General features: G+C 36.2%; 2 protein-coding genes across 2 annotated transcripts; one reads left to right on the forward strand and one right to left on the reverse strand.

The window, feature by feature from the left end:
- Positions 1-1,152: 1,152 nt before the first annotated feature.
- On the reverse strand, positions 1,153-23,155 carry Pole1 (DNA polymerase epsilon subunit 1). The gene is made up of 42 exons (XM_026638523.2): positions 23,014-23,155; positions 22,820-22,943; positions 22,388-22,606; positions 21,713-21,942; positions 20,974-21,294; positions 20,553-20,653; positions 20,189-20,330; positions 18,920-19,052; positions 18,351-18,464; positions 16,948-17,122; positions 16,268-16,535; positions 15,573-15,682; positions 15,107-15,225; positions 14,608-14,747; positions 14,329-14,511; positions 13,871-13,989; positions 13,262-13,380; positions 12,245-12,446; positions 11,618-11,939; positions 11,125-11,356; positions 10,713-10,880; positions 9,895-10,059; positions 9,705-9,795; positions 9,496-9,623; positions 9,026-9,258; positions 8,592-8,717; positions 8,417-8,510; positions 7,948-8,129; positions 7,604-7,800; positions 7,101-7,251; positions 6,392-6,547; positions 5,598-5,730; positions 5,353-5,425; positions 5,130-5,274; positions 4,234-4,418; positions 3,698-3,822; positions 3,467-3,544; positions 3,232-3,389; positions 2,900-3,062; positions 2,542-2,717; positions 2,152-2,284; positions 1,153-1,361 (listed from the first exon to the last, which is right to left on the reverse strand). Exons 1-42 carry the CDS (start codon positions 23,094-23,096, stop codon positions 1,194-1,196), a joined length of 6,684 nt encoding a protein of 2,227 aa, XP_026494308.2. The 5' UTR covers positions 23,097-23,155; the 3' UTR covers positions 1,153-1,193.
- A 710-nt stretch (positions 23,156-23,865) lies between these two features.
- On the forward strand, positions 23,866-26,075 carry LOC113399422 (mRNA export factor Gle1). Its single transcript, XM_026638557.2, has one exon. It carries the CDS (start codon positions 24,069-24,071, stop codon positions 26,007-26,009), a length of 1,941 nt encoding a protein of 646 aa, XP_026494342.2. The 5' UTR covers positions 23,866-24,068; the 3' UTR covers positions 26,010-26,075.
- The last annotated feature ends 240 nt before the right edge of the window (positions 26,076-26,315 follow it).

Raw genomic sequence — 26,315 nt, forward strand, 5'->3', positions numbered from 1 at the left:
TAATAGCTATATGTCCAGGCTTTATAAATAATGAAGTATAATCAATACGGAGGCAAGCAATATATCAACTATACTGATATTTAAAAATTATAATACATCTAACTGCCGCACACTACATCTTCTTTTAAAATGCTTGTTCAAGTAATGCAAAATGTAAAATGCAATGTTGAATAATAGAAAACATTTAAAATAAGTAAGTTTTTTATTTTACACAAATAAATTGAACCATTGCATTAACTTACTTTTTATGCTTTACCATTCTTTACACTTTACATCAATTTCAATTTCATGTTTTTATTTGTTTTAAATCTTACATGATTATCCTATCGGTCAATATTCCTGCAACCAGGGATGTTATAGATATGTCATTTCGTATCTGGATATGGATACGAATAATAGTTTACCGGTTTCAGATACGGTTACGGATATATTAGATTATTTAGAAATTGTAAATGAAAAAAATTACAAGATATTAATTTGACTTTATTTGTAGGCTAATATTTAGTATTAGATAGTAAAAAAAACTTCAAAACGAAACTTAAGAATAACTCTATGCATAAGCAATAATCATATTTTTTTTAACGGTTCCAGTTACGTTTATGGATAGATTTTATTTCGGATATCCTATAGTTTCGGTTACGGCCATAGATAATACACTTAACTAGCTAGTTACGGCTACGGAGCTCCATATCATCCCTGACTCAAATGATTGGGCCTAAAAATATGAAAATTACAGATCATTCGGTATTACTCACGTCAATTAAAAATCTAAACTACTTATATGAAAATAAAAAAGATTTAATTTTGAACTTTAAGGCAGTACCTATTGAGCTGAAATATTTGGTGCTGGTGTTGATACAGTCCATGTAATAAATTTATTTAAGTCTCAATAGAAACAAGCCTAAACCTTGCTTTTGATATATTGTATGTATGTTCAAACAAAACGTAATTAAAAAAAACATTTTGTTAATTTCAGATTGATTATTATTAATCAGGTTGTAAATCAATACATTCAAACAGTCTTCAACTTTCATTAGAAAGCTTTAAGTTTAAAATTAATATTAATTAGTATAGATTACGACGAAATAATATTTGGGTTATCTATTAAAGAATCATTTTATCGGCTGTTGTAATAAAATACATAAATTAAAACTATTTATTAAAATTATTTATTTCTATACTAATAATACATATCACATATTATTCAAATTAAATTCAATGAGTTCCATTAGTAAAGGCATCTTGTAATATTCTGCGATGGTCTTATATGTAGCCAGTTGTGAGCGAATTTCTTTAACGGGCACCATTAATGTGAATTCTCCTGCGCAGTCACACACCGACGATAGATTTTCGCGTTTCACCTGCAAAATATTGACATATTTTTAAGATGCATTTACACTACACACATACACAAACACAACAAGCATATATCGTCGTTGCGCCTGAAAAAGTAGCTATGTGTTTTTTTTTCTTATTTTTAGATATTTACGCCGTTTTAATCGTTATTTCAATTTATGTAGCTTTCGATGTATGAACGTCACATACCTTAATTTTAAAACTTTTAAATTATTGAATTTATCACAAAATAGTTTTTACAGTGCGTGCGTGTTGACATAACGATTAAAACTGCATAACAATCTAAAAATAAGAAAAAACCCGTAGCAACTTTTGCAGGCCCAACGACGATATCTGGTATTAAAATTATTTGTCTTAAAAAAAACAAGTTTATAATTTTCTTGAAGTAAATAGAAGCAAATTGAAATTATTAAAATTATGTTTAAAATTGAATAAAACGTATTTTTATGTAGTAAAAAAATAAAATACGAAAAGCCTTTGCCTATTTCATCAAATTAGCACAGTATCAAAAATATATTTCTTTATTTTAAGTTTGCTATAAGTTAATAAACAACACAAGTTATAAGCACACAATTTAAAAAGTAAAGTAAATTAACAGACAGTATCCCACAAAGGCAAAAGTTTCTGCTCCTCGCTCATCCACTCCGCTCGAAAAGAAGGCTTGGATTGGATACGCATGAATTTGACTTAACACGTACTTGTTTCTTGATGAAGAAAGTATAAGAAAACTCAGTGGCGCCTGCCATAGCGTTAAACCGCTATCTTCGGTTAAGATTCACGTGAACCAAAAAATACCTGATGGCATCGAGCGCAGACCAGGTCTTGTAAGGTGTATGTCATAGCGCGTCTGTTCAGTGTCTCGATCAGTCTCCATTCCAGTTCCTGGTTCTCATACGCGGTGCCGCATGTAGGGCATAAGCAGACGGGACTGTAACAATAATTGTTTTAGATAACAAGTCTCTTTGACAGCACATCAAAGCAGTAACATTGAATCTAATAATATCCTAAGATCTGTAATCAAACATTATTTAGATTATAATTTAATTACATTGCTCATGTCAACTATTTGGAATATTTTATTTTTGTTATTTAACCGAATCTAAAATATTTCCACTGTTTGACTAGTTTGTGATAACAACAGTCAAAATGTGTTGGTCAAGTAAGGCAAGGATTGATGGTACTCACGGGTCGGAGGCGTCTCGGTGCGGGTCGCGGCAGAGGTCGAGGTCGCGGCAGTGGTTGCACACCTTGCAGATGACCTCGCCCAGCACGCACGACGCGCACGGCTCGCGCCACTCCGCCGCGCCGCTCCACTCCCCCACGCCCACCAGCCGCAGCAGGTTGCGGCGCAGCAGCGTCACCTGCCACACATTGGGGAATATATTATAGGTGAGGCGAAACGCAAACACATTGCATTGGCTAGCATGTAGCCCGACCGTCTGTGAACCAGTAACATTTTACTTCATAAAATTATCATATTATTAGCTAATCCAAAACTCAATTATTTTCTGCAACAAGAGGGTCAATTTGCGTGCTGCCCTACCTCGTCTTCCAGGTCCCGGTTGAGCGCGAGCACCTTGCAGAGCGCGTTGACGAACAGCAGCGCGGGCGTGCAGCCGGCCAGCGCCTCGGCCCGCAGCCCCGCGCGCGCGCCGATGTCCTCCAGCCGGAGCGTCGGCATGCGACGATTAATTTTTTCCGTCATTCTGTTAACGGTATTTGTATCGTGCGATGGTAATTTATTAACCCTTATTATTTGTCATCGTTATTATTAAACATCGAATAAATAAACGATTCTCGAATGAGGCTAAATAATAAAAGAAGACTGGTATTGTTTAATAAAATATAAAAATGTCGCGTCGCGTCGATACCGACTGGAAGAGCTTCTGCGCCATGTCCCCGGCGAGCAGCGCGCGCAGGCCGGCGGGCTGCGCGTGCGCCGCCGCCACGAACGCGCCCAGCGCACTCGCGAACGCGTCCCGCACGGCGCCCGGCATGAACTGGCACAGGTTCCAGTGCATGGACACGGAGCCCTGCCGCGCGATACGGTATTAAACGCCGTGCCGATAGTGTGAGTATCGATCTAATTGTTTAAAAGTAGCATCGGTACCTCGTCCTCGGGATCGTCTTCGGTTTCTGTCGGTACCTGCGATGATCCCACCTCCACTAGCCCCGATGGTAACTTTCCCTATAAAATATAAAAATATAACATAACGCAAAGGAAATTTACTAGAATATTGTTTGGATTTGGATGATTAAAATTATAGAATGGCGGATGGCAGATGTAAGAGATTTTTAGGTTTTATTATTCTTGAATACTATGTAATTGGAACTTAAGTACCTCGATCCCCGCGTAGTTAGCCTCGTCCAGCCACAGTAAGTACGACCAGCACTGCTTGTAGCGAATGTCTATACCGTGGAATAACTCTTTATTTCTTATGCTCTGGACTACGAACTCCACGTAACCTGAAATTTAAAGTAGACCTTACTTGTTGAGTTTAATAAATGTAACAGTTTGTCTGAAAATGTTCCAGAATTGTTTTTATGAAATAAGTAGGCGAACGGACAACTATGCCATCTGATGATAAGTGGTCACCACTATCCATAGTAAATTAGAATTTTTGAAAAAAAATATTATTATAATTTACTGAGAAAGACATATTTTCTCTGATGGTAAGCTTTAGTGTACGTCTTTGTAGTTGCTCTCAAACACTTACCACCAAACAGTATTTTTTATTTTCTATATTCTTGTATAATAGGTGGGATAAGATATTATGTTGCATGGGAAAATATCGATGTTGATGGGTATAGATGGTACCATTTACCACTAGGGTCTATTTGTATGAAGAAAACTTACCATTTTAAGCATGTACTCACCAATGCCATCCATAATCGTATTTTTCTTAGTATGAAGTATGATCTTGTTAAAGTCAGCGTATACTATCTGCGAACCCAGTCGCTTGAACTCTGCCACCAGCATGAGGAACAGCTTCTTCATCAGGTTGTACAGAGTGCGACGGAGCGCTGGGTCGTAGAGCAGGGATGTTGGGGTTTTAAGCCATCTATGTACGGGAAAGTTTATAGTTTATATTAAGGAATTTACAAATAGATCATGGAAGAAACATTAAGTGCCAAAGTGGTATGTTTGGGAAAAAAAGTTTAAAGTTTTTAATTTAAATTGATCTGACCTGAGGCGAACGGGTGAAATGGTAAAGAAATAATTCATTCCCAAGGCTCAAAGATCAATTTAAAAACAAAGATATGCAAAAAAACAGTCTGTAAATCTCCCACTGCTCAAATGTCTCCTTCTCCTTTTGCAAAGAAGGTTGTTCTTTACACTGAACATAATAAATTAATAAAAAATAATATTAACTACAAGATTTGTTCAATTGCCTCAAAAATATTTCATTAATATCATTTGATTACAGAATATATTCTGAATGTTTAGCAGAGGAAAATTCACTTTTTAAATCAATGATCATGAATTCCCAGAAAATTAAAACATTTTAGCTGAACTCTGAAGTCAAACATCACCTCACATGGATCAGGAAGAATTGTCAACTAACAAAAAAAAAGCAAAATATACTTTATTCAAGAAGGCTTTTACAAGCACTTTTGAAGCATCATCTAACAAACTATATTAAGTGAACCTACCACCGGTTCGGAATGCAGATTCTACCGAGAAGAACCGGCTAGAAACTCAGTATTTACTCTTTTCAAAATAAAAAGTCATGTTAGTAATGAATAACAACGATATGCAAACTATTACTAACCTGTAAAAATGTGAGATCTGGAAGTCAGCGAAAACGTTTTTATACACCGTCACGTCTCGCAGCCACGAAGCGATCATTGTTCTTAAGATTTTAAAGGCAGCGCTACACTGTGCGGTTTCGTCGTACGTCTCCGTTGCATTAGAACCTTGAATATTTAATTCAAGATTTTATTTAAAATTATTTCTCAAAATGTTATTATTTTGAAATTGAAAATTAAACATACCCGTAGATGCCATTACGTCCTGAATGTTGGCATGTTGAGCTCCGAACGAGGTAGCGACACTAGTGCCTTCCACCTATAATTATTTTGGGACATAAATATCTTATTAACTTTTTTTGTATAACATAGGGAGGCAGACGGAAAAATTGGACCGACTTTAATCCATTGGCGCATAGACATTGAATCGAAATTTTCAACGACTGAGGAGGTACGTCCCTCGTGCCTTAAGTTACATCCCCGTGACTCGCCTGCAGGATGAGGTGCGCCTGCAGCAGCGCGCACACGGCCAGCGCGTCGCAGCGCAGCGCCACGCACACGCCGCCGTACGCGCCCGCCGCGTCGTGCGCGCAGCCCGAGCGCTCCTCCGCCTCGCTCACCAGCCTGCGGGCGCGGGACAGTCTCGGTGACGGCACGGTAGAGAACGTAGGGAGCTCGGTTGTACACTTATAAACTTAACACTAGATTTTGGTATCGTGGAACCGAAATCTATAAAGATGTTTAATCTATCGTTCTATCTATACCTACTTCAGTAAACTGGGGGAGGAGCCTAACCTAACCTGAATACAATTAAAATATAAGTGTGACAATGATGCTTACTTCTTAACGCCTAAACGGTTAAACTGAAACATATATGGATAGGAATGGTAAATAATGAATAAGACGACGATTAATAAATAATTTATATTCCTAAATGCCTAATTTATTTATTAATTAATTCGATGAACTCCGTAGTTGAGTAGTGTGTACACCGGTTTTCATGGGTACGCCACTCCGAGGTCCCGGGTTCGATTCCCGGCCGAGTCGATATAGAAAAAGTTCATTAATTTTCTATATTGTCTTGGTTCTGAATGTATGTGGTACCGTCGTTACTTCTGATTTTCCATAACACAAGTGCTTTAGCTACTTACATTGGGATCAGAGTAATGTATGTGATGTTGTCTAATATTTAATATTTATATTTAATTTAAATCCAAAAATATATCAGGGCCATATAAATTTAAGTGGATTGCTTTGAGTCCGCCTTAAAGTGCCGCGGTGTTACCTGTTGTCGTCGATCTCCCTGCCGCCCAAATCCGGCCTCTCGAGACTGGAACACCACAGTACGAAGTTGTGCTTGACGAGGTGTCGCGCGAAAAACAAGTCCGCGCCGAACTGCGTGGGGTCCGCCGCAGTGTTGCCCAGCGGCAAATGGAAGTATCTGCGCATTAACGGCAATGTTTGTATAATTGATAATTACCAATTTATAAGCATAACATTCGTGGATATTATTATAAATGATTAATCCTTGTTACACGAGTTAGAACTCTATATATAAGAGACTTAACGTCTATTTCGTACCTTGAAATTCTGACGTTCAAAGGAAATATCTGGTCGTTGGGAAGGTTTCGATATTTTATTGTTAATCACATCAAGTTTTTGTTTTTATAAACATTCGGGGCTAGTTTAATAGAGAAAGTAATATAATTATCTATACTTATATTTTAAACGTCTCTCACGGCCAAACTACTGAACCGAATTTGAAATTTCGTATGAAGCCTAAACTGTAAGGAAGGAAATAGGCTATTTATTTATAAACCAACCCGAAATAACGAGCGAAGTCGGGGACGACAGCTAGTTTCATTATATATCAAACAAATCTCGATGCTTTGTCTTATTCTGTATGATGACAAGATGTTTGCGCGGGTACGTCAGGCTGAGATTAAGATCGCCCGCAGCTAACTTTGGGATTGCATCAGGTAGTGGCGACATACCGGCACTGCTCGATGGTGAGGTCGAGCACGGCCTGCAGGTTGAGGTAGTGCCGCACCAGCGCGCGGGCGCCCACGCGCTGCCAGTCCAGCGGGCCGTACAGGCTCTCCGCGTCGCGCACGTGCAGCGGCACCAGCGGGAAGTCGGACAGACCTGCACGACATAGCCTCCATCAAGTAGTCATTCAAATTCAGGTTAACGTTGTTTTCGAGTATTCACTTCATTTATATTTGAAATGTGCGAATATTGAGATCGATTGACACGAATGAAGGAAAACATTATGGGGATACGTACAGGGTCCGAATGTTTTTTTGTTCCATGTATAATTTACATTTATATTATTACCGAAAGACTCGCACTTATGCGTCACCTGGGACGCGGGTGAGGCGTTAACGCTAAGGACTATTCTTCATGGCACCACCATAGACACGAGGAAGTACTCGAATTGGAATATCCCTTGAAGCTTACGGTGGCACTATCAACACAAGACACATCGACAACGGACCCGGCATGAGCGCCAGCAGCGCGGCGGGCGACAGCGCGGCCTGCAGCGCCACGAGCGTGGGCCCGCAGCGCTCGTCGCGGTAGCGCAGCAGCGCGCGCTGCAGGCCGCGGCACACGGCGCGCGGGTCCGTCTCCAGCGCCGCCTCCCACGCCAGCTCGCCCGCCGGCAGCGCGCCTTCCGCCGCGCCCAGGTTTATCCTGGAACACGTTCGTTCGAGATCATTTTATACATTAAAGATTCTTTATTAATAATCGAGCTCTTTTTGAAGTTTTAATGAGATTGCCACTATCAAAAAATATATATACGATTAAAATTAGTCGTTTTAAATATTAATCCGAACTCACTTAGCTGTCCGCTCGGCCGAATACAGAGTGTTCATGTTGGGCAGCTGGTTAGTTTTGACCGTGTCCAGGACGAAGATGTAACCTCTCTTTATTGGCCCTAGTATCAGCGCCCACATGCTCCGGCTCGAGTTGGGAGCCGAATGTTGGTAGAGGAATATATGTTTTATTGGAGATACACCATCCTGTAAGGAATTATTTATTATCATAGATCCGTCTCAAAATTACAAAGTTAATTTAAATAAACACCACTCAGGAAAACCCCCCTTTACGAGTAATCTTAGCCGCTATGATTTAAAAAAAATCTTTTATTTAGTACATGTACCAAATTAATAAAATTTACTGTTCTAGACTATTGTCAAATGTTTGCTTAACATTTTTGGTGGAAATTGTTTAAAATTAATTTGCAAAGCTTGACTCCCGTATATTGGGAGCTTGGCTTATTTTTTACATTTGAAAATCAATTACTTACTTGTTTCTGAAGATAGGGTTGATGAGCAACGCTTTTGAATTGTAATTGGCTCAGCTTGAAAGTGTCCATATTGTTTGAACCAAACTGAACCAGTCTGTAATGAAAATGAAAATATTTTGGTATTTAAATTATTTAAAATACGTGATAATTTAATCATAAGGAAGATTATATCTACCGTCTCGCCTCCTGTGGGTCGACGGCACAGATACATCCGAGTTGCATTAGCACTCTGAACTCCAAACTCATTTGAGTTTCGTATATGCCTTCTATTTCTGGCGCGGAAAGCTCGCTCATTAATTCTCTGCGGAGTTCAATCATTTCGTACATTACAAATATATAGAGGTACTGCAAAATACAAATACTAAGAGTTTTTATATTTAAGGATAACGTGATCACTCGTGGTAAATTTACCGTTTATTTTATTATTAAATTAGATCACGTTTTTTTTGTACATAGGTCTGTGGTACCAAAAATATGAGCCGTAATTTTTTTAACAACAGGGACCACATGCGAGATTCTAATAAAATCAAATCAAATCATAGTCTACTAAAGGAGGCTCTCTCGATACAGATCTCAAGAACAGCTCTCAGAACAGAAGGGCCCACTGACTGGCAGCGCTCGCGGTAGAGCGGCTCGGGCACGGAGTAGAGGTAGAGGTGCGGCGCGGGCGCGGCGCGCGGCAGCACGCGCGACACGCGGCGCCAGTGCGCGCCGCTGTCGGCCGCGCGCGCCACGCGCCGGTTCACGTAGAACACGCGCGGGACCTCCAGCCGCACGGCGTGCAGCTCCGCGCCCACCAGCGCCCACAGACGGAACAGCCCCGGCTCCGCCGTCTCCGCCACCTGCGCCCCCTCGGTTACCTTGCGCTTGCTCGTTTTGTATGACTGATATATATCGGGTATCCATATTGCCATATGGTGATATGGATAGCCGACGACTCTTCCCACCTCTACGAAGTAGCTGACGATTTTAATTACTATATAAAATGTCCTATAATGGTAACCATTTCTAAAAACAGTTTCAGGCCACCACAGTCGCAACCTCCGACACCATACAAGAAATTTAAAAAAAACGCTCACCTGAATTATCTGCCACGGAGTATTCAAGAGCGTTCGCTGCGCTCGCCTTATAAAACCACCCAGCGTGTTAGAGGGCCCAACGTTTCTTGTCATGACGTTCGAAGACATAGCTTCCTTATCCACTCTACCTGCAGATAATAATTAAAGACAAAAATTAATATATAATTGAAATTTACAATTACAAATGTAATAATTGAGATGATTACTACCTCGCTTACTCCGTTTGCTGCTCAAGCCCCGCTGTTCCATTTGCCACATCCATTTCTTTTTCTGGAATACTATCCATGCCCTTCGTTCTTCCTATAATTTAAAAATATTTATTATATTAAGAAGTAACCAAAATGCTCTAATATACTATAATTGTTATATATCCTCTTTGTTAAGTCAAATTGTGAATACCTTAGTGTTTCCGAATGGCGGAGGGGGTCCCAGAGCTTCCTTCCACGTGGCGGCTTCCTTAACAGGAGATTCTTCTCTCTTACGTTTGACGCTGTGGACTATCGGACGGATGGCTGTTGACTCGGGTACTTCTTTCCCTATGTCTTCTATGTCTACCTCTGTGTTCTAAAATTGTTGAAAAGACGTTTTTTAAGATACTTCCACTAACCATTAAGAGGTACCCTTTTTTTTGAGTAGGTAGACAGCCTGGCAAATAAACTATCGGATCACCTAGTGGTGGTCACCCAGTGACACTGTGAGAAATATTAATCATTCCTCATATCACCAACGCGTCACCAACCATGGGAACTCAGATGTTATGTCCCTTGTAGTTACACTGGAAGTGATTTGCCCTTCAAAACAGAATAGAACAATACTCAGTATTTCTGATGGTGGTTGAAAATGTGATGAGTGAGTGGTACATACCCAGATGGGCTTGAACAATGTCCTACTGCCAAGCAAACGCTACCCTGTCCAAATACATTACTAGCCATAACAAAAACATTATGAGGAAACACGTATCAAATTCTTATTGGAGCAGCATTATGAAATAACCTCTAAAACCTTATTTTTGAAAGAAGAGGAATTCTCAGTCCAGTATTGAGATATTTACATGCTGCTACCCTATACCTAAAAACCTTTGGAAATAAAATAAAAAAATGTATCACTAGAAGCTGAAATATCCAACAGTAGGTTATTATCTAATAATAATTAAAAGAATTATTAATAAACATACTTTTTATGATATATTCTAATGTGGAGAATAGATATTTTTATACCACGCATTCGATATTCTCTGAACCTTCCCCGTCGTCACCTCTGGGCAGATCCTTCGGCTTCGACGAAAACATGTCGGTTATCTTCCGCGTCTTATACTTGTCACTCTTCGCCAGCATCTTCTTGTGCAACCAGTCCGGGTATTGAACGCGAGGGACCGGGTTATCCAGCTACATATTAACACATAATTTATACCTCATTCTTAATTCTATTAGAACCCAGTAGTGTGTGTATACGATGGTGATAGAATCAATAAAATTGGTCGCGTAGTTATCGAACGAATTACGCACTGACAAAAATTTGTGGGGAAACCTAGTCTTCTCTTTGGCGTTCATTAAAATTGATATATTGCACAACTATTGCACCAAACGCTATACGAGGAATTGTTTAAGATCGTGCAGCAGGCGTACGCACCCCCTGCAGCGCGGCGGGGATGGTGATGATCTTCTGTATGGCGCCGCTGAGCCGCTCGATGTAGTAGGGCCAGTCCAGCACGTCGCGGATGTCCACGTCGTCGGGCAGCGCGCTGTCCTTGAGCCAGCGCCGCAGGTGGTGCCGCCGCACGGCCGCCGCCGACTGGAAGATGGCCAGCGGCACCGCGCGCTCCGTCACCGGCGCGCCCTCCGGCTTGCGCGAGATGATGAACCTGCGCCGGCACGGGACGTAGCAGTACGCGCTGTAGTCGATGCTTAGGCGGGTGGGGTTGTATTAGATTTACATCCACAGAAAATTTATAGCTTTGCTTCTCAATAACGAAAGTAGGCTGAGTTTCTTGCCGGTTCCCTTCGGTAGAATCTAGATTCCGAACCGATTGTAGCCTTACATAAAATACACTTATGTAAAATGTCGAGTTTAAGTGCTCGTGAAAGCCTACTTCGATAAAGTATATTTTGATTCAGACTCAAACCTGCAAGCCAACCCGGCGTCCTTAACCATCTGGTCTCCTAGAAACTCCGCCAGCCTCTTCGCAGTGGATATCGAGGTTGACTTCTGACCACCGTAGTCTTCCAACTTCTTTGACATAGATCTGTTTTCCGATATTAACTCGAACAGCTCTGAGTCTGGCATATTCGACCCCTTGCTGTACAAAACGTCCAGCCAGTAATCTGCTACCTTCGCGACTGCGCCGTAACAGGACTTCAAATCGTTTCCTTTCAGAAAAGCCTCGAACACCGAAGATTGGAATATCTTGATCAATTGCAGTTCACCTCGACGCTTTACTTCGAAACCTGTAATATTAAATCATCTTCAATATTATAGTTTTAAAATGAACATATAATTAACAGACTTACTTAACATTGCATTTTGAGTCAGTTTTCAGGTTAGTTTACCTTTCGCCGGTTCTTCTCAGGTCCGAGGTGTTAAATTCCGAACCGGTGGTAGATTTTTGACTATCAATAAGCAAGTGTAAACACTTCTATATTGAATAAAGATTTTTGACTTTGACTTTTGACTTTTATAAACTAATGATCTTTATATCCGGTAACATATGTATATAAACGAACTGGACTATTTATTATTTAAATAAACATACCTTTCAATTCAGCCAATGAGCCATCAAAGTTGAACACCGCATACCGTTTCTTGAGCTTCTTCCCTTCCTCCTTGGAAGCAGGCAGGACCATGGCGAGGTAGGGACCGTCGACTTCGAAGAATATGGAATTCTCCGATCGTTTTTCATATTTCTTTCCTTCTGGATCCACCAGCTCATAATACTGATCATTCGTGAAGTGGTCCTGTAATAATAGAGGCTTATAAATGCGAGTATATAATATTAATATAAATAGACTAAACAAATACGGTTTATCCTTTACTTTTCATATAACGTTGATCTATATTTATTGTGGATAAGCTTCAATCGTACCGTACCCTACAGTACCGCTGCACGAAGTTATTTTTTGGAACGCACCCGTAAACGTCAAACATGGCCGTCCGTTGTACTGTCATGTATTCACTGTATTGTCATATATTTAATTTCGAAATGTTTCGAATATACGAATTTATGTTGTCGAGTAAGACAAAATCATTATTTTTTAACGATCTATAAATGTGGATAGTATTCGATCGGATCCATCGTATGCCTGCACGAAATTATTAATATAGATTTATAAACGCCTACCATATTACAATAACATAAAAGCCAATAGATACCCCGCAGATATGCACGCATTCACTTCGTTTCAGTTTATTCTCTGATCACAAGCGAAATAAAAAATATTCGAAACGATTTACCATAGAAGATTAAATATGCAATAATTCCGAATATTTTTGTTCACCGTAAAAAAGGCTACTGGACAAAGATGTAACCTACCTCTGGTCATTATTGGACGGAATATAAGCCATTCCTTAAACCGTCAACGCGTCACTAACCATGAGGTGTTAGGGCTTCAATAACATCGCCAATAAATATTAAACCAAGACTTATACAAACGTAATAACTATTGATGGTACGCAGTTGAATAACTGAGGAGTGGGGGGTACCTACCTCGACATTCGAACACAAAAGGGCTGCGGTATGAGAGTTTAATCAATATCAGTGTAAACAACTCACTTTAACCATAGCGTTGAGCACGGCATTGGGAAAAGACACGTTGATCTTCTTCTTCTTAGCATGTGTGGTATGGATAGTCACATTCTCGGGGAAAGAAGAAGGCAGTATACACCATATACCTTAAAATGAAATAATGAAACTTAAGCTCTTTGGTAGGTGTAACATAACAGTTGCAGGTTCAATCCATATTAAACTGGCCGGATGAGTTTTAACTGTCGTGATTATCTATACCCTATTACAATCGAAGAAGGAATAAAGATTTAAAAAAAAATGCGATTTCATAATAGCTCAGCTATCTACAAACAGTTCTTGATTAATATTTCTTCAATGTAAATTAAATGCACTTCAATTGTAGTTCTAAATTCAAATAAGAGCTTCGTCAACGTTCAACATGATTTTTTTTCGCAAATCCATAATGAATGTCATAGATTACTCAAGCTCTCGACCAATGACATCGCGTCAATTCGTAGTCAAATGTTGTTTACTTGTCTTTGGTCCTCTGGTGGTTGATATGGACTATAGACAGATACTTCATAAACAAGTTTACCCTTTTCTTAGGTAGGAAATATTTGTATTGGTATTTAAAGTTTTTTTTTTTCATAGACGTACCATCAGTGTCCAGCTCCAAAGGGCGACCGATTCGCTCGATAATCTCGCGAGCCTTCATAATAATGTTGGCGCCCGTGTAGCACACGATACCCGCCATCTCCATACTGTGCCATCTCGCACTAATACAATAACAATATAATCAATGCAAGTTAATAAATAATTAAATTAACCTTTTTAAATAATACGTTTTGAATGTTCATTCTTCCTCAAATGTACAAATCTGGATACAACCCTATTACAGTTCACAATTGATTAATACCGAAGGTTTCAATGAATCAAGACGATTCGCGTTTCATAAATATTTGAGTATCTATTTTACGTGTTTAAATATGTACGCGTGTGTTTAACTGTTTGCGTGTATATTCGAATGTGAGCGCATGACGTACGTACGTACGTACAGGCGCGCTCGTGTTTGTAATCATATAAAAATATGGGATAGCCTGTGCGTGTTCACTGACCCCCTCCTCATGACGTAGCCGTAGAAGGAGTTGAGGATGCACTTGTGCGCGAGCTGCAGCGAGTCGAAGAGCACCTCGCGACTCTTGGCGACCTTAATTTCTGCCGCGTCTCCGCTGGCCACCGCCTGCGCCACCATGGCTTTTGCTTGCTTGTTTAAAGCTTTGTACTCGTAGCGACGATCGCTGTTAACATTTGACCAAAGATTACATCCATTTTATCTTTTTTATTTATCTTTAAGATTATTTAAGATTTAAGCAGAATAGAAATACATGACTTACCGAAAAGCTCTAACCGTATCAACATAAAAGGAATTTTCTTTCTGGCATATAGTCGTCGTGCGCACTTCGGTTCTTGTAACTTTCGTTTTCTTGTAGGCGACTTTACAGTAATCTGCCAGACGTTTTTTTTCGTAGGCTGCCTATCGAGAAAACATACACACATTTAAATATCAATGAAAAATTAAAGGGTTTAATATACTCTTACTGCGGTTCCTCATGGGCAATCTAAGAATCGATTTTACGTTACAGTAATGCCTCTGATTGTGGGTTAATATTACACTGTAATGCTCGGTTATTCTCTCTCAGTGATGTAATGTTACAAATTGCATCATTACAGGTTGAGCACTGTAATGCTCAGTTCTTTTCGCTGACTAATGTAATCGAATCTGAACTATTACAATACTGGCGAAGGCGGTTTTTTTATCCGTAATTATTTCGAGTATCATAACGAGCTCATAGATTGTGACAACATTACGATACATAAGTTATTTTAGAATACCTGGTCTTCCTTAGGTAACACGTGAAATGCCCGCGGGGGTTCCCCCGGGTGCAGCGGCGGAAATTTCTCCGTTTCCAATTGCTGTTGGATGCGCTGGTATTCACTTCTCGTTGCTGGCACTGTTTAAAATATAAAAATATATAGAAGAAATACACCAAGGAAATGTCTCAGTGGCTAAAACACGTGAAATCTCTTGCTAAGCGTTGAAGGAAAACATCCTGAGCAAACCTGCAAGTATCAATTTTCAATGTCGACCCGCATGAAGTAGCATGGTGGCATAAACTCTAAATGTGAAGAGGATACGAGAGCCTTTTCCCGGCAGTAGATCATATACAGGCTGTCACTTTGAACTTACATCTGGAGGCTCGCAACGAGCACGAGAGAAAGCCACATGGCGATGTATAGTATAATAGACTAGACCTATTATCTTAAGCAGCGTTATATAAATATAATGACAGCCACTAACGGAAGTCCCCGCGCCACTGCCAGTCCATGTGCCGCTGGCAGGCGGCGCCCGCGCGGTTGTGGTCGCACACGGCGCACGCGCTCGCGCTCACCATGGCGGACGGCTGCAGTCTGCGCACACGCGCACACACGCACACGCGCACGCACGCACGCACAACATGAACATGAATCATGTATTAATAGACAAGGAAAATTATATATTTTAAATATATACAAATCATAGTCTCACATTAACAAATGACTTTATATTCAAATTGAAATTCTACCTGTGAAACGCCTGCTTTAAAGTTTAAAGTACGCTCAGACCTGTTTAATTAATTAATAATTTAATAAATTAATTAATATACAATTTTTAATTATAAGATTTATTGGTAACGATGTTAAATCTTCAGACGTCGATATTTTTATATAGACTATGTCTTATAGTATATTAACCGACCTAAACTATAGTAAAGTGTACGAAGTCAAGCAGATTCAAGTTCGCCAGGTGCCAACCAAGGGGTATTTTTGATCTAATCTATCACTAATATACGCACTTAAGGTAGGTTTTAATTAAAGGTATTTTTACTCATGGCTCTTAGTCTTATAGACTAATGATGATTTTTAGTATTTCTTTAATAATAAGTGCAAGAGATAATGTGTGTGCAACATAATGAACACGTTATTAAAAAAATATGAATATAACAATTTTCTCACCTATTAGTCAATATAATATTGGGATACATGGCCCCCACGTCCAAATGGTAAATAAGGGGGTTTTCATCACGTCTAGGATGGTCTTTCATATGCTGCAACTTAGCCTTGATCTCAGCACAGACCTCGTCGAAATTGGTCACTAAGTCGAGTGGTATCCCTTCCTCGACTTCGATGGCATGTTTCATGGTTTTTTCTGTATTCTCCATCAACATGTCTATCGCTGAAGGCACAATTCTGAACTTGCATTTGATATCCGCACGGAAAACACCTAGAATCAGAAAAAAATACTTAAGCACCGGCTCATGGAATTGGGAGACAAAGGGGTGGTGATAGGAAACCTTACTTGGTACCAACGTAATATTATTGTAAACTTGGATTTAGGAAAGCGTACTTAATATTATCAAAATTACATTCGAGATTTAAATTCATATACATTTACTTCCTAGTCCTGGTCAAGTTCTGTACACTTAGAAATAGCACATAATCTAGTCTTTTTCTGAAAGACATAAATAATAGAGACAAACTATGGTTTAAAACAGCTTTTTTGTTACTTACAGAATATTTATTTAAAAATTATATTAGAACATACATAAATATTAAATTTAAATAGATTTTAATAATTAATAAGTTTTTTATTTAATTAATGATTGGTTGCACGAGATACTAAACGAGCACATTACCTGACTCGAGAGCTTCGACGTGCCCTCCAACATATGTCTCCGTTTCTAGAACATGTCCGTCATTGGTCAGCTTGTTGAGTTCCTCCACTTGCTTGTTGGGGAAAATAATGTTCGCATGGAACGCTTCCACCATCAGAAGAGATTCGCACAGAGTACCGGAACCTTTGCGGAGGATCTAGAATAATTTAATAAATGTATTACTAAATGTTTTTACTAAAATCTTGCAATAATATAATTGATTTATATTTCATTCGTGTGTATGTAATTGGTATTTTATAGCTAGACATCCATCAGCAATTCTGCAGCAGCGAGCACGTCTTTGTTAGAAATTAGTTTTGGTACATTTTGGACACTAATACTTCCTTAGCACCTTTATATATATAACTAAACGATACATTATACTAGAATGCATAAATCAATTATATAATGAGAGCCAGTGAAATCATGAGACTACCTTTGCGTCTATGCAATTAAGCCTTGGAAATATATACGAACAATTGGATTTGGAAGTGGCAAATGCTTTGGAAACTTTTTTCGATAAAATAAATAATATTTTTCAAAGTGAACAATTGCAAACAAACAACAAATGGGAGAAATCACAGAATGCGATTGGCGTGTTCTGTGATTTATCCAAAGCATTTGATTATGTAGGGAATGAAACGCTTTTTGTAAAAAATAAATAAAAACATTACGGTGTTAATGGTAAAGCTTTTGATCTCATTGATTTATATTTGAATCAAAAAATTCAATAGGTGTCAATTATTGGAATAAAGTCTTCTGGATCTGTACTAAGAATGGGTGTTCCGCAAGGATCAATTTTGGGTCCCTTTCTATTTTGTCTGTATATAAATGATCTTCCTTTTTATGTTAAACATATTAGTGATATTGTAATGTTTGCTGATGATACCTTATTACTGTTTAAAGTTGATAGAAAACAATGTAATTATGACTATGTAAACAATGCATTATGATACAAAGTTGTTTTACAAAAAATATTTTAGTTCTAAATTCTTAAAAGACTAAATTCATACTGCTTGCCTTACCTAATGTAAGAAAGCAAAGTCAAGTTAAGTTCTTCTCGGTAGAATCGACTTTCCGAGTCGGTGGTAGCTTCACATTTAATTCGACGCTGTAACCTGACTATTCAAAAGTGCCCTTATGAGCCTTCTTAAAATAATAAAGAATATTTTGATTTAATTTTCGAACGCAAAATATATATTTTTAATTTGATTTTCTGAGATAAGATCAACCGAAATTAAATCCGTCTTCCGACCTAATATAAAATTATGTAATTTTTAAACATAAAAATTAAATCAATGGATATATGTATTTCCAGGTGGTTAAGATTATCTCTGCTAGTTATTTTCCTATCGTATAACATAAACAGTATATTCTAAGCTTACCTCATCTGGCTCCAATGGGATGATAGTACAAAGGGCGAATATAAACGGATGGACGTATTTCATATACAAGTAGTACGTGGCGACGGCATCGGAGACTGAATAATTTGATAACACCTACAATTATTACATAATATTATAAGTTTATGTTAAATAACTTTAATTATTACAATTAGAGCAAAATAATCATAAAATATTTATATTTTATTTGTATTAATGAAAAATTATAAAAAAAAAATTATTATGTTTTATTATAAAATTTGTCATTTTGACACCTTTCTCCTCTTAAATATAATTTGGTCACACTTTAACGTATTCTCAAAAATAAACTAAATATTCAAAAACACTTTTTATTATTATTAAATTATAAATAAAATTATAATCAACTGTTTATATTATCTACATTTACTAAAAAACATCATAAAAAGTATTCCGTCTACTCTTCTTCTGCTTTAAAGAGGGAGAAAACACGCTATTGGAGCTTTCTTACAAAGAGAGATGTGAGATATTAGGAGATTGTATCATAAAGGTGCTCGATTCTCTTTTAGAATCGATAGTGTAGGTTATATTACCTGTGGTTGTTCTGATGCCATTCTGCACATGTCTTCTGGGTCAAGCTCGACTGGATCATACCTTAGTTTGGCTTTGGCCACTGCTTTAAGACCTTGAGATCCTACCGGTAGATAGGAATCTCTTTTTACCCAACTATAAAATAGAAAATGTTAAATGATGAGACAAAATAAATATGAAAATCTATAATACGCGTTAATACATACAATCAAAACAAACAGACACAGTCCTGCATTCAGTTGTGCATGTGTGTATACTAATGGCCACTGATAGAGCTGGATTAACAACATCAGGGCCCCTGGACAACGAACATATATTGACTCTTTCCTAACTTGCTTAAATATATTTTTCGTATCACAACGCAATTTTATTCATAATTTTTAAGGAGATATATTTATCTTGAAAAATTTCATCTAGAATTAATTTTAAAATCTTATAATCCTATTTAAGACCCTAAAATATTCGGTTTCTACAATGTTATGGATATATAATTTCGGATTTGAATATGAATAATATTTTACCGGTTTCAGATACGGATACGAAATTATTTCGGATTATCCGATTGTTTCGGATAGTTTCGGTTACGGATATTAGATTATTTAGAAGATGTACAAGAGAAAAATTACTATATAAATTTGACGTTATTTGTAGGCTATTATTTAGTATTAGGTATAATCACAGAAAAGAAAACTAATAGCTTTAAAATACAACTAGTTACTCTGTTTAAGTATGACACTATACAAAAACAAACAATCGCTTTCAGTTACGGTTTCGGATATATTTTTATTTCGGATATGCGATGTGCGGCTGTATCACCTAGTAGCTAATTACAATAAAATATACTGGTTAAATTGGTAAAATGGTCAGCCAATTAACCTCAAATATATAAACCAGCAATCATTATGAAACACTGACGCAAGAAGTGTATTTGTGTGTCTTTTTGATTTTGATGTAGTTTTGTTACAAGATGACTTAATTGATATTGTTCTTAGCTTAAAGAAAATCTGTTCAGCGGTTTAAATCATCAGCTCTTTTCTAGTTGTTGAAGGCATGCAGCTTCTACTGGTCTGATCGATTCTAAGTTTAGTTTCCTGTGACTTTAATGTCATAAGAATAATATAACTCTGAGCTGCTGCTGCAGCATTACCAAGGTTTTATCGTATATAAGATTAGAATTAAATTACGAAATGGACACACATGCTATATCGAATTGAGCAACAGGAACTGAGGTACTATTTCGCCTATATAACAGGACATTAGTATATATTTACCACAAACAATCCATATGCATAGCTGGCCGACAAGCATAAGTACCATCTCTAGCAGTAATTTTACTGAAACCGATTTCCTGTCTCATATCCAGACCTAGTATTGCCGCTCTGGACTCAACGAATGGCCAATCGAAGAAGTCACCTATAAAAAAAACAATATTAATAAGGACTGATGTTATAATGTTTATCACTATCCTAATATGACTATTATAAATGTGAAAGTGAGTTTGTCTGTTTTCAGAACATTAGACATGCATATTGCTGCTCCTTACATGTTGTATTTTAATTCTCTTGAGCAATTGTGAGCTCAAACTGTTGCTTGGTTTGAATCCTAATTATTATTGTATATAAGTTATGAACTCACCATTATATGTGACAAAGATATGTGGCTTAATGTCCATTATGTGATCAAAGAACTTCTGTATCAAGGCCAACTCATTGACCTCATTAAAAATGATAAATTGCCTATAAAAAAATATATATTTCAAACATATTAATGATAAATAGATTTATAAATAACTATAAGAACAAATGGTTAACATCAATGATAGCCTTGTTGTTATTTATATATATGTGATCATGTTTCTACACAGACATTAACAATGTTGCCTGGATTTGATGATCGGGACCTAGGTGTCTGACCTAGATTTGGCGATCATATATGTGATCTAAATAATTGGTATAGTTTAAGTTTAGTTTACCTATTAATATTCGCAATATTAAACTACACATATAAAGTTACATCACATCACATCTAACTGTTTTATTAATAAAACAGTATTTACCCTTCAAACTCTGGTTTAGGTGTGTATTCAAAGTCCTCTACATCTGTGGATATAATTTCCCTGTTAGTGATCAAGTAACCTTGACCATCTATCATGTATGATATCATCATTATTTGATCGGTCTGTGAATCTGGGAACTTCAGAGGTAGCTTAGTAGTTTCTATGTCAAAGGCCAGGACTATAGGATCAGGCCTTTCTAGAATGTCATCTCTTTTTGTAAATATTGGTGTCTCTGTTCCTCTACTTTTGATAGTGTACCATGTTCCACAGAAAATCTTCAGGTCTATGGATACTCTCACGTGATATGGAACATCATGTTCTCTAAAATAAAAAATTAATATAACATATCATACAAAAAAAATCCTTTGATCTGATCTCTGCTGTTGCTGATCTTTGCATATTAAACACCAAAAAGGTAAATAGTCTATGTTTCCCAGAAAATGGATCACTCATCAGAATAATATTCATGTTAATGGAATCATATCAAAATATCCTTTACTCAAGTATCAATAGTGTCATCAAAGCACTTTTGACTCATTAGGTTTTGTTTACTCATCATTGAATTAAATGTAAAGCTGATGATTTTGTTATGAAATAACATTATCTACATTTGTACCTAAGCAAAGTAAAATTAACTCATCAGATTAGGAATAGGTTTAACTTTTTAAATATTCTAGAGCCATAAGTTGTTGGATTTTAAGGGAACCACTTATATATTTTAACATAAATTAAAACAAACCGAATGTCTAAGATGTTTTCCATGTGATCTGTTGTTTTCTTTGCATGTTCTATAGCAGCAGCACTTGTTAATGCATTTGTCAACATCTCTGAGTAAATTGCATCTTTTTTCTCCCTCTCCTTGTTCTTATTTACGGCTGTTAATATTTCCCTTCTTACTTTCATCAGCTCATTTTGGGACATGAATGACAGTTTGATATATCGTTGCTTTAGTCCTGAGAGATGATTTAACTGAAATATTTTTTATCTTTATGTTAAATTATACATATAAAACAATATTTATATTTATATGTGCATAAATGCAGCCACACTTAGAGTATTAATATATAGTATGCTTTATTAAGAAATTATTTTTTCTGAGAACATTTATACCATTTCGGATTTGCTGCAAGAACAAGAGATGAACTAGCTTTTTGTATATTTTTTCTATATATATAAATTTGTATCTCAGGTTTATTGTATAATTGTTATAGGTTCAACACAATAATATTTTACTATATCATATTAAGCTGATTATATAAAATATAACTCAATTGATAAAATGCTAATAATATTATGAATTACTCCTTTTTTTATGAGAATACCTAATAGTACTGATATCATTTTGAATAGCAGTGTTTTTAGTAATCAAAAACATGGTATATCACAAAATATACATTGTTATTTATTCATTTACCAGGTCTAAATCCTCTTTCTCGACCACCTCAATCTTATGTATGGTCCCTGCATACTTTTTGGATAAGTATTGTATAACCTCCTTTTCACATTCTTTTCTCGCCATTACAAAGAAATAGGGATTAAATATAAGGGACACTTTGAACCTGGAGCCATCCATCTCGATAAAGTAATAATCAACTGCTGCCACCAGCCTCTTATCTTCATCTAATATTTCAGCCTAGAATTAACATATATTAAATAAAATAGAAAAAAAACCTTTAATATATAAGAACTGCCGTTTTTTTGAAGTTTTAAATTTATTATAATTATTTATATATTGGGCTGTAGCAAAACAGGTTACTTGTTGTCAGTGCAATTAGAAAATTCGAATTAGATTTTAAATAGGTAGGTGATGTTATGATTAACGAATAAAAACGAATTATCTACTTACGGTATGCATATTAATGAGGTAACCTGTGCGCTCCTTGGTATCTCGAACTCTGTCAAATCCATATTTAGAGTCAATTCTATCATTGTCTAAAGCGATGCGAATCCTAGACTCTGATGATTCCTCCCTTTAAAATAGAAAGTTTCAATAAAATATCGCAAATTGCAGTATTGTAAACAATAATAAAATGTACAAACCTAGATCCTGATGACGGTCCTGCATCTCTTTTGTTTGAATCATTCTTTTCAGCTCTATATTTGCCTGTGTTTTGAAATACCATTTTTAATCTTGTTAATCTAAAAATAATTGTTCATGTTTAAACTTTAAAGACTTAAAAGTTTCAATGAATTGTCAATTAATCAGCTGTTTGTAAAACTGTCATAATTTCGCGCCAAATCTTCTTACCCAATGCGTATAAATTCGGATTTTAGTTTAGTATATATTTTTTTTATTCTTAGCTTAATGACTCTGAAACACATGAATCAGATTGATTGGTGCGATCGAGACTACAAAATCGATTAAATCACAAATGTTTAAACACAAAAACTAGAAGATTTTTTATTAATCCTTCACCTTTAAGAGAGACTAAAATCTAAAATAAATATATAAATTGTTACTAATTTATCAAACACAAAAGTAAAACATGACTATTCCAAAAATATTTTGATTTTTTTATATTTATTTTTGTTAATGTATTTATACAAGATCTAAGAAAAATGTATTGAATGATTGAACACAATAACATTTAAGAGGCTCACAATGATAGACTTCCGATTCACGAGTCTATCTTTTAAAACTTCTCCACATATAATAACTCTTTCACCTTTTTCCCAGACCATTCTACGCTATATATTTTGCTAGTTATAAATTAGGATTTTTTTTAAATGCCTTGATTAATTATTTTGACCAATATTCTTAACTATATACATAATTCAAAATATTATTATTGAGCTAATATTACATTAAGGTATTTAAAAAAGAAATCGGTATTTTATGTTAATGTAAACATTCATAACATCGTTAATGTCACTTTTACGAAAGACGTTTCTAAAAGCTGACAGCTGAGGGACCTGACGCTTTTGATTTTTAAATTAGAATACACAATACGTTTTACTCGTCGTAGTTATGAATTTTTGTTAATAATTTTACCTCCATGCAGTCGCTAGTTTGTAATTCATAAGCATTAATTATATATAGGGAAAATTGTAAATAATTATAAAAGATAATCATATTTCATGGTTGTTGCTGTAAAATGGAAGAAACAAGTTATTCCAGTAGAGATGACTACACGCGGAGCGGTATTAGAAATTGTGATATAAGTATGTCTGAAACGTTAGCAGATTTCACGAGATTACGTATATCGGCTTTAACAAACGCAGCTGAAATTAGTCCCCATATAACAGAAGTCACTATTGGTCCCAGAAGTCCTAAAACGAAAGAAAAAGTAAAGGTCGATGCTATATCAAATAATAACAATCAAGAATTTGTTGACTTATTAGAAGATAAAGTTGGCGAGGAGTTACGTTACACATTGTTACTAAAAGATTATGAAGAAAAATTACAAAATAATTCAGAAGACTTGTTTAAAAATTTACTCGAAAAAATGGTCGCTACCTACGCAGATACTATGCAAAAGTATTGGAAGAACCAAAGTGATGAGTGGAAACGTAAATCTTTAGAGCTCAGAGCAAGAAAACTGCTAATGGCAAAGCAACTGCGAGAAAATGATAATTTGACAGTGCTTGAAAAGGCTAGGCTGGACGAACAGAATTGTCAAATGATCAACCAACAGACTATTGAGAATATGAATAGAATATTAGATGAACAAAATAAAGCCACTGTAAGATTTGCAGCTATTACTGACAGTCGTACAAAAATATGTATGTGTTACAATGAAATAACAAATATTGTTCAAAGAGAGCCACTAGCTAAAGAAATATTAGAAAAGTATATTTCCTCACTAAACACTGTCATAGGCAATATAACTGCAATCATGGACTTCTGTAAAACTGGTACAATAACTGACAAGGAAGTAAAACAATCTGAAGTATTATCGTGGAATATAGAGAATATAAAACAGAAAATTATAGATGATATTAATTTAGTCAAGCAGCAAGAGTTGTTAAATAAACAAATAGAAGAAGAAGAAGCTAGACAGAAAGATATTAAGGAAATGGAAGAACAAGAGGCGAAAGCCGCAGAAACTGCCCGTATTGAACAGGGTCTTTTACAGCAAGCTAAAAGAGCTCAGTCTATGTTTTATTCAGAAAAAAATTATACATATTATAAGGAATTGAAAAGTTTTCTCGATTGTTATGAGAGTAGTTACAAAGATTTATTAGAAAATACTAATTTAAAAAAATTCAGATTTGACTGCCAAAAAGCTGTGAACACTCCCGTTAATGCATTGTCATCAGTGAGCGGTATGCACATGAGAGATAAATTCGATAAATTAGCAAAACTTCTCCGAGGGGAAAAAGTCCAAGTACTGGATACATTTGTTATGGCATCACAGCATCCTCAAGGCTTACATTATTGCACAGCCCTGTTAGCTAAAAAAATTGTAAGACAAGGAGATCTCTTAGTCTCCAGCAACCCTGAAGCTGCCTTTCCACTAGCAGCTGTAACAGTTGCATTGTGGTCTCAATTTCCAGAATTTGGTAAACTGCTTGAAGCATATTTCCACAGACAATGTCCATATTTAGTGCCAATGATGCTTCCTCAGAAAGAAGGACAAACAGACAAAGAGTTTTATATGTCTAGAGGATACACCTACAATGATGAAGGAGTTGTTGAAAAACAGGACAAATTTTTGAAACGTATGTCTGGTATATTTAGACTTCACTGTGCTATATGGATAGCTAAAACACCTAAATTCATGAATGCCTCAAATCCTCATAGCTTACGATATGGGTGGCAGTGGCTTGCATCCTTTATTAATCTCAAACCAGAACCAGATATAAGTGCCACATTGATACATGATTTCTTTACTGTTTGTGGTTCAGAATTCTTAAGACATTATGGTAAACAATGTACAAAATTATTAAAGTTATTAAGCACAGAGTACTTAGCTATACTTCAAAATATTGATGAAGGTGGCCCTAAAACTAGGTTTGAAGTTTTTTTGCAAAGTGTTTTAAAGACTGGTCACATCCCTCCACCAAATGGGTTATTGGCTCCAAATACATGGTGATTAATCAATTGATAATGGTTATGATAAATAATTAATTTAAACAAATAATTAGTAAATAAATTTTGCAACAGAATGTATTTTTATTTTAAAATTTTAACAATATATATAATATATAATAATTTTAACTATTTTTCTATTCTGAAGAAAACTTTTGTAAATGTTAAAGAATATCCTATAATATATATGTCCTAATATTAGATTTATTATTTTTAAAACTCTGAATGATATATTACCATAACTATAATTCGATAAGTATATAAAAATTATAACAATATTTATTAATGTATATAATATATGTTTTATTCT

This window comes from Vanessa tameamea, chromosome 19, assembly GCF_037043105.1.
Source record: "Vanessa tameamea isolate UH-Manoa-2023 chromosome 19, ilVanTame1 primary haplotype, whole genome shotgun sequence".
NCBI classification, from domain to species: Eukaryota; Metazoa; Arthropoda; class Insecta; order Lepidoptera; family Nymphalidae; genus Vanessa; species Vanessa tameamea.

Coding starts and splice junctions, on each gene's coding strand:
- Pole1 (XM_026638523.2), bottom strand. CDS start 23,096: ATGGTATTTCAAAACACAGGCAAATATAGAGCTGAAAAGAATGATTCA. Junction 18,465..18,919: donor TGGCATCAGAACAACCACAG/GTAATATAACCT, acceptor TAATAATTGTAG/GTGTTATCAAATTATTCAGT. Junction 10,060..10,712: donor CAGAGAATATCGAATGCGTG/GTATAAAAATAT, acceptor CAACAATTTTAG/AACACAGAGGTAGACATAGA.
- LOC113399422 (XM_026638557.2), top strand. CDS start 24,069: ATGGAAGAAACAAGTTATTCCAGTAGAGATGACTACACGCGGAGCGGT.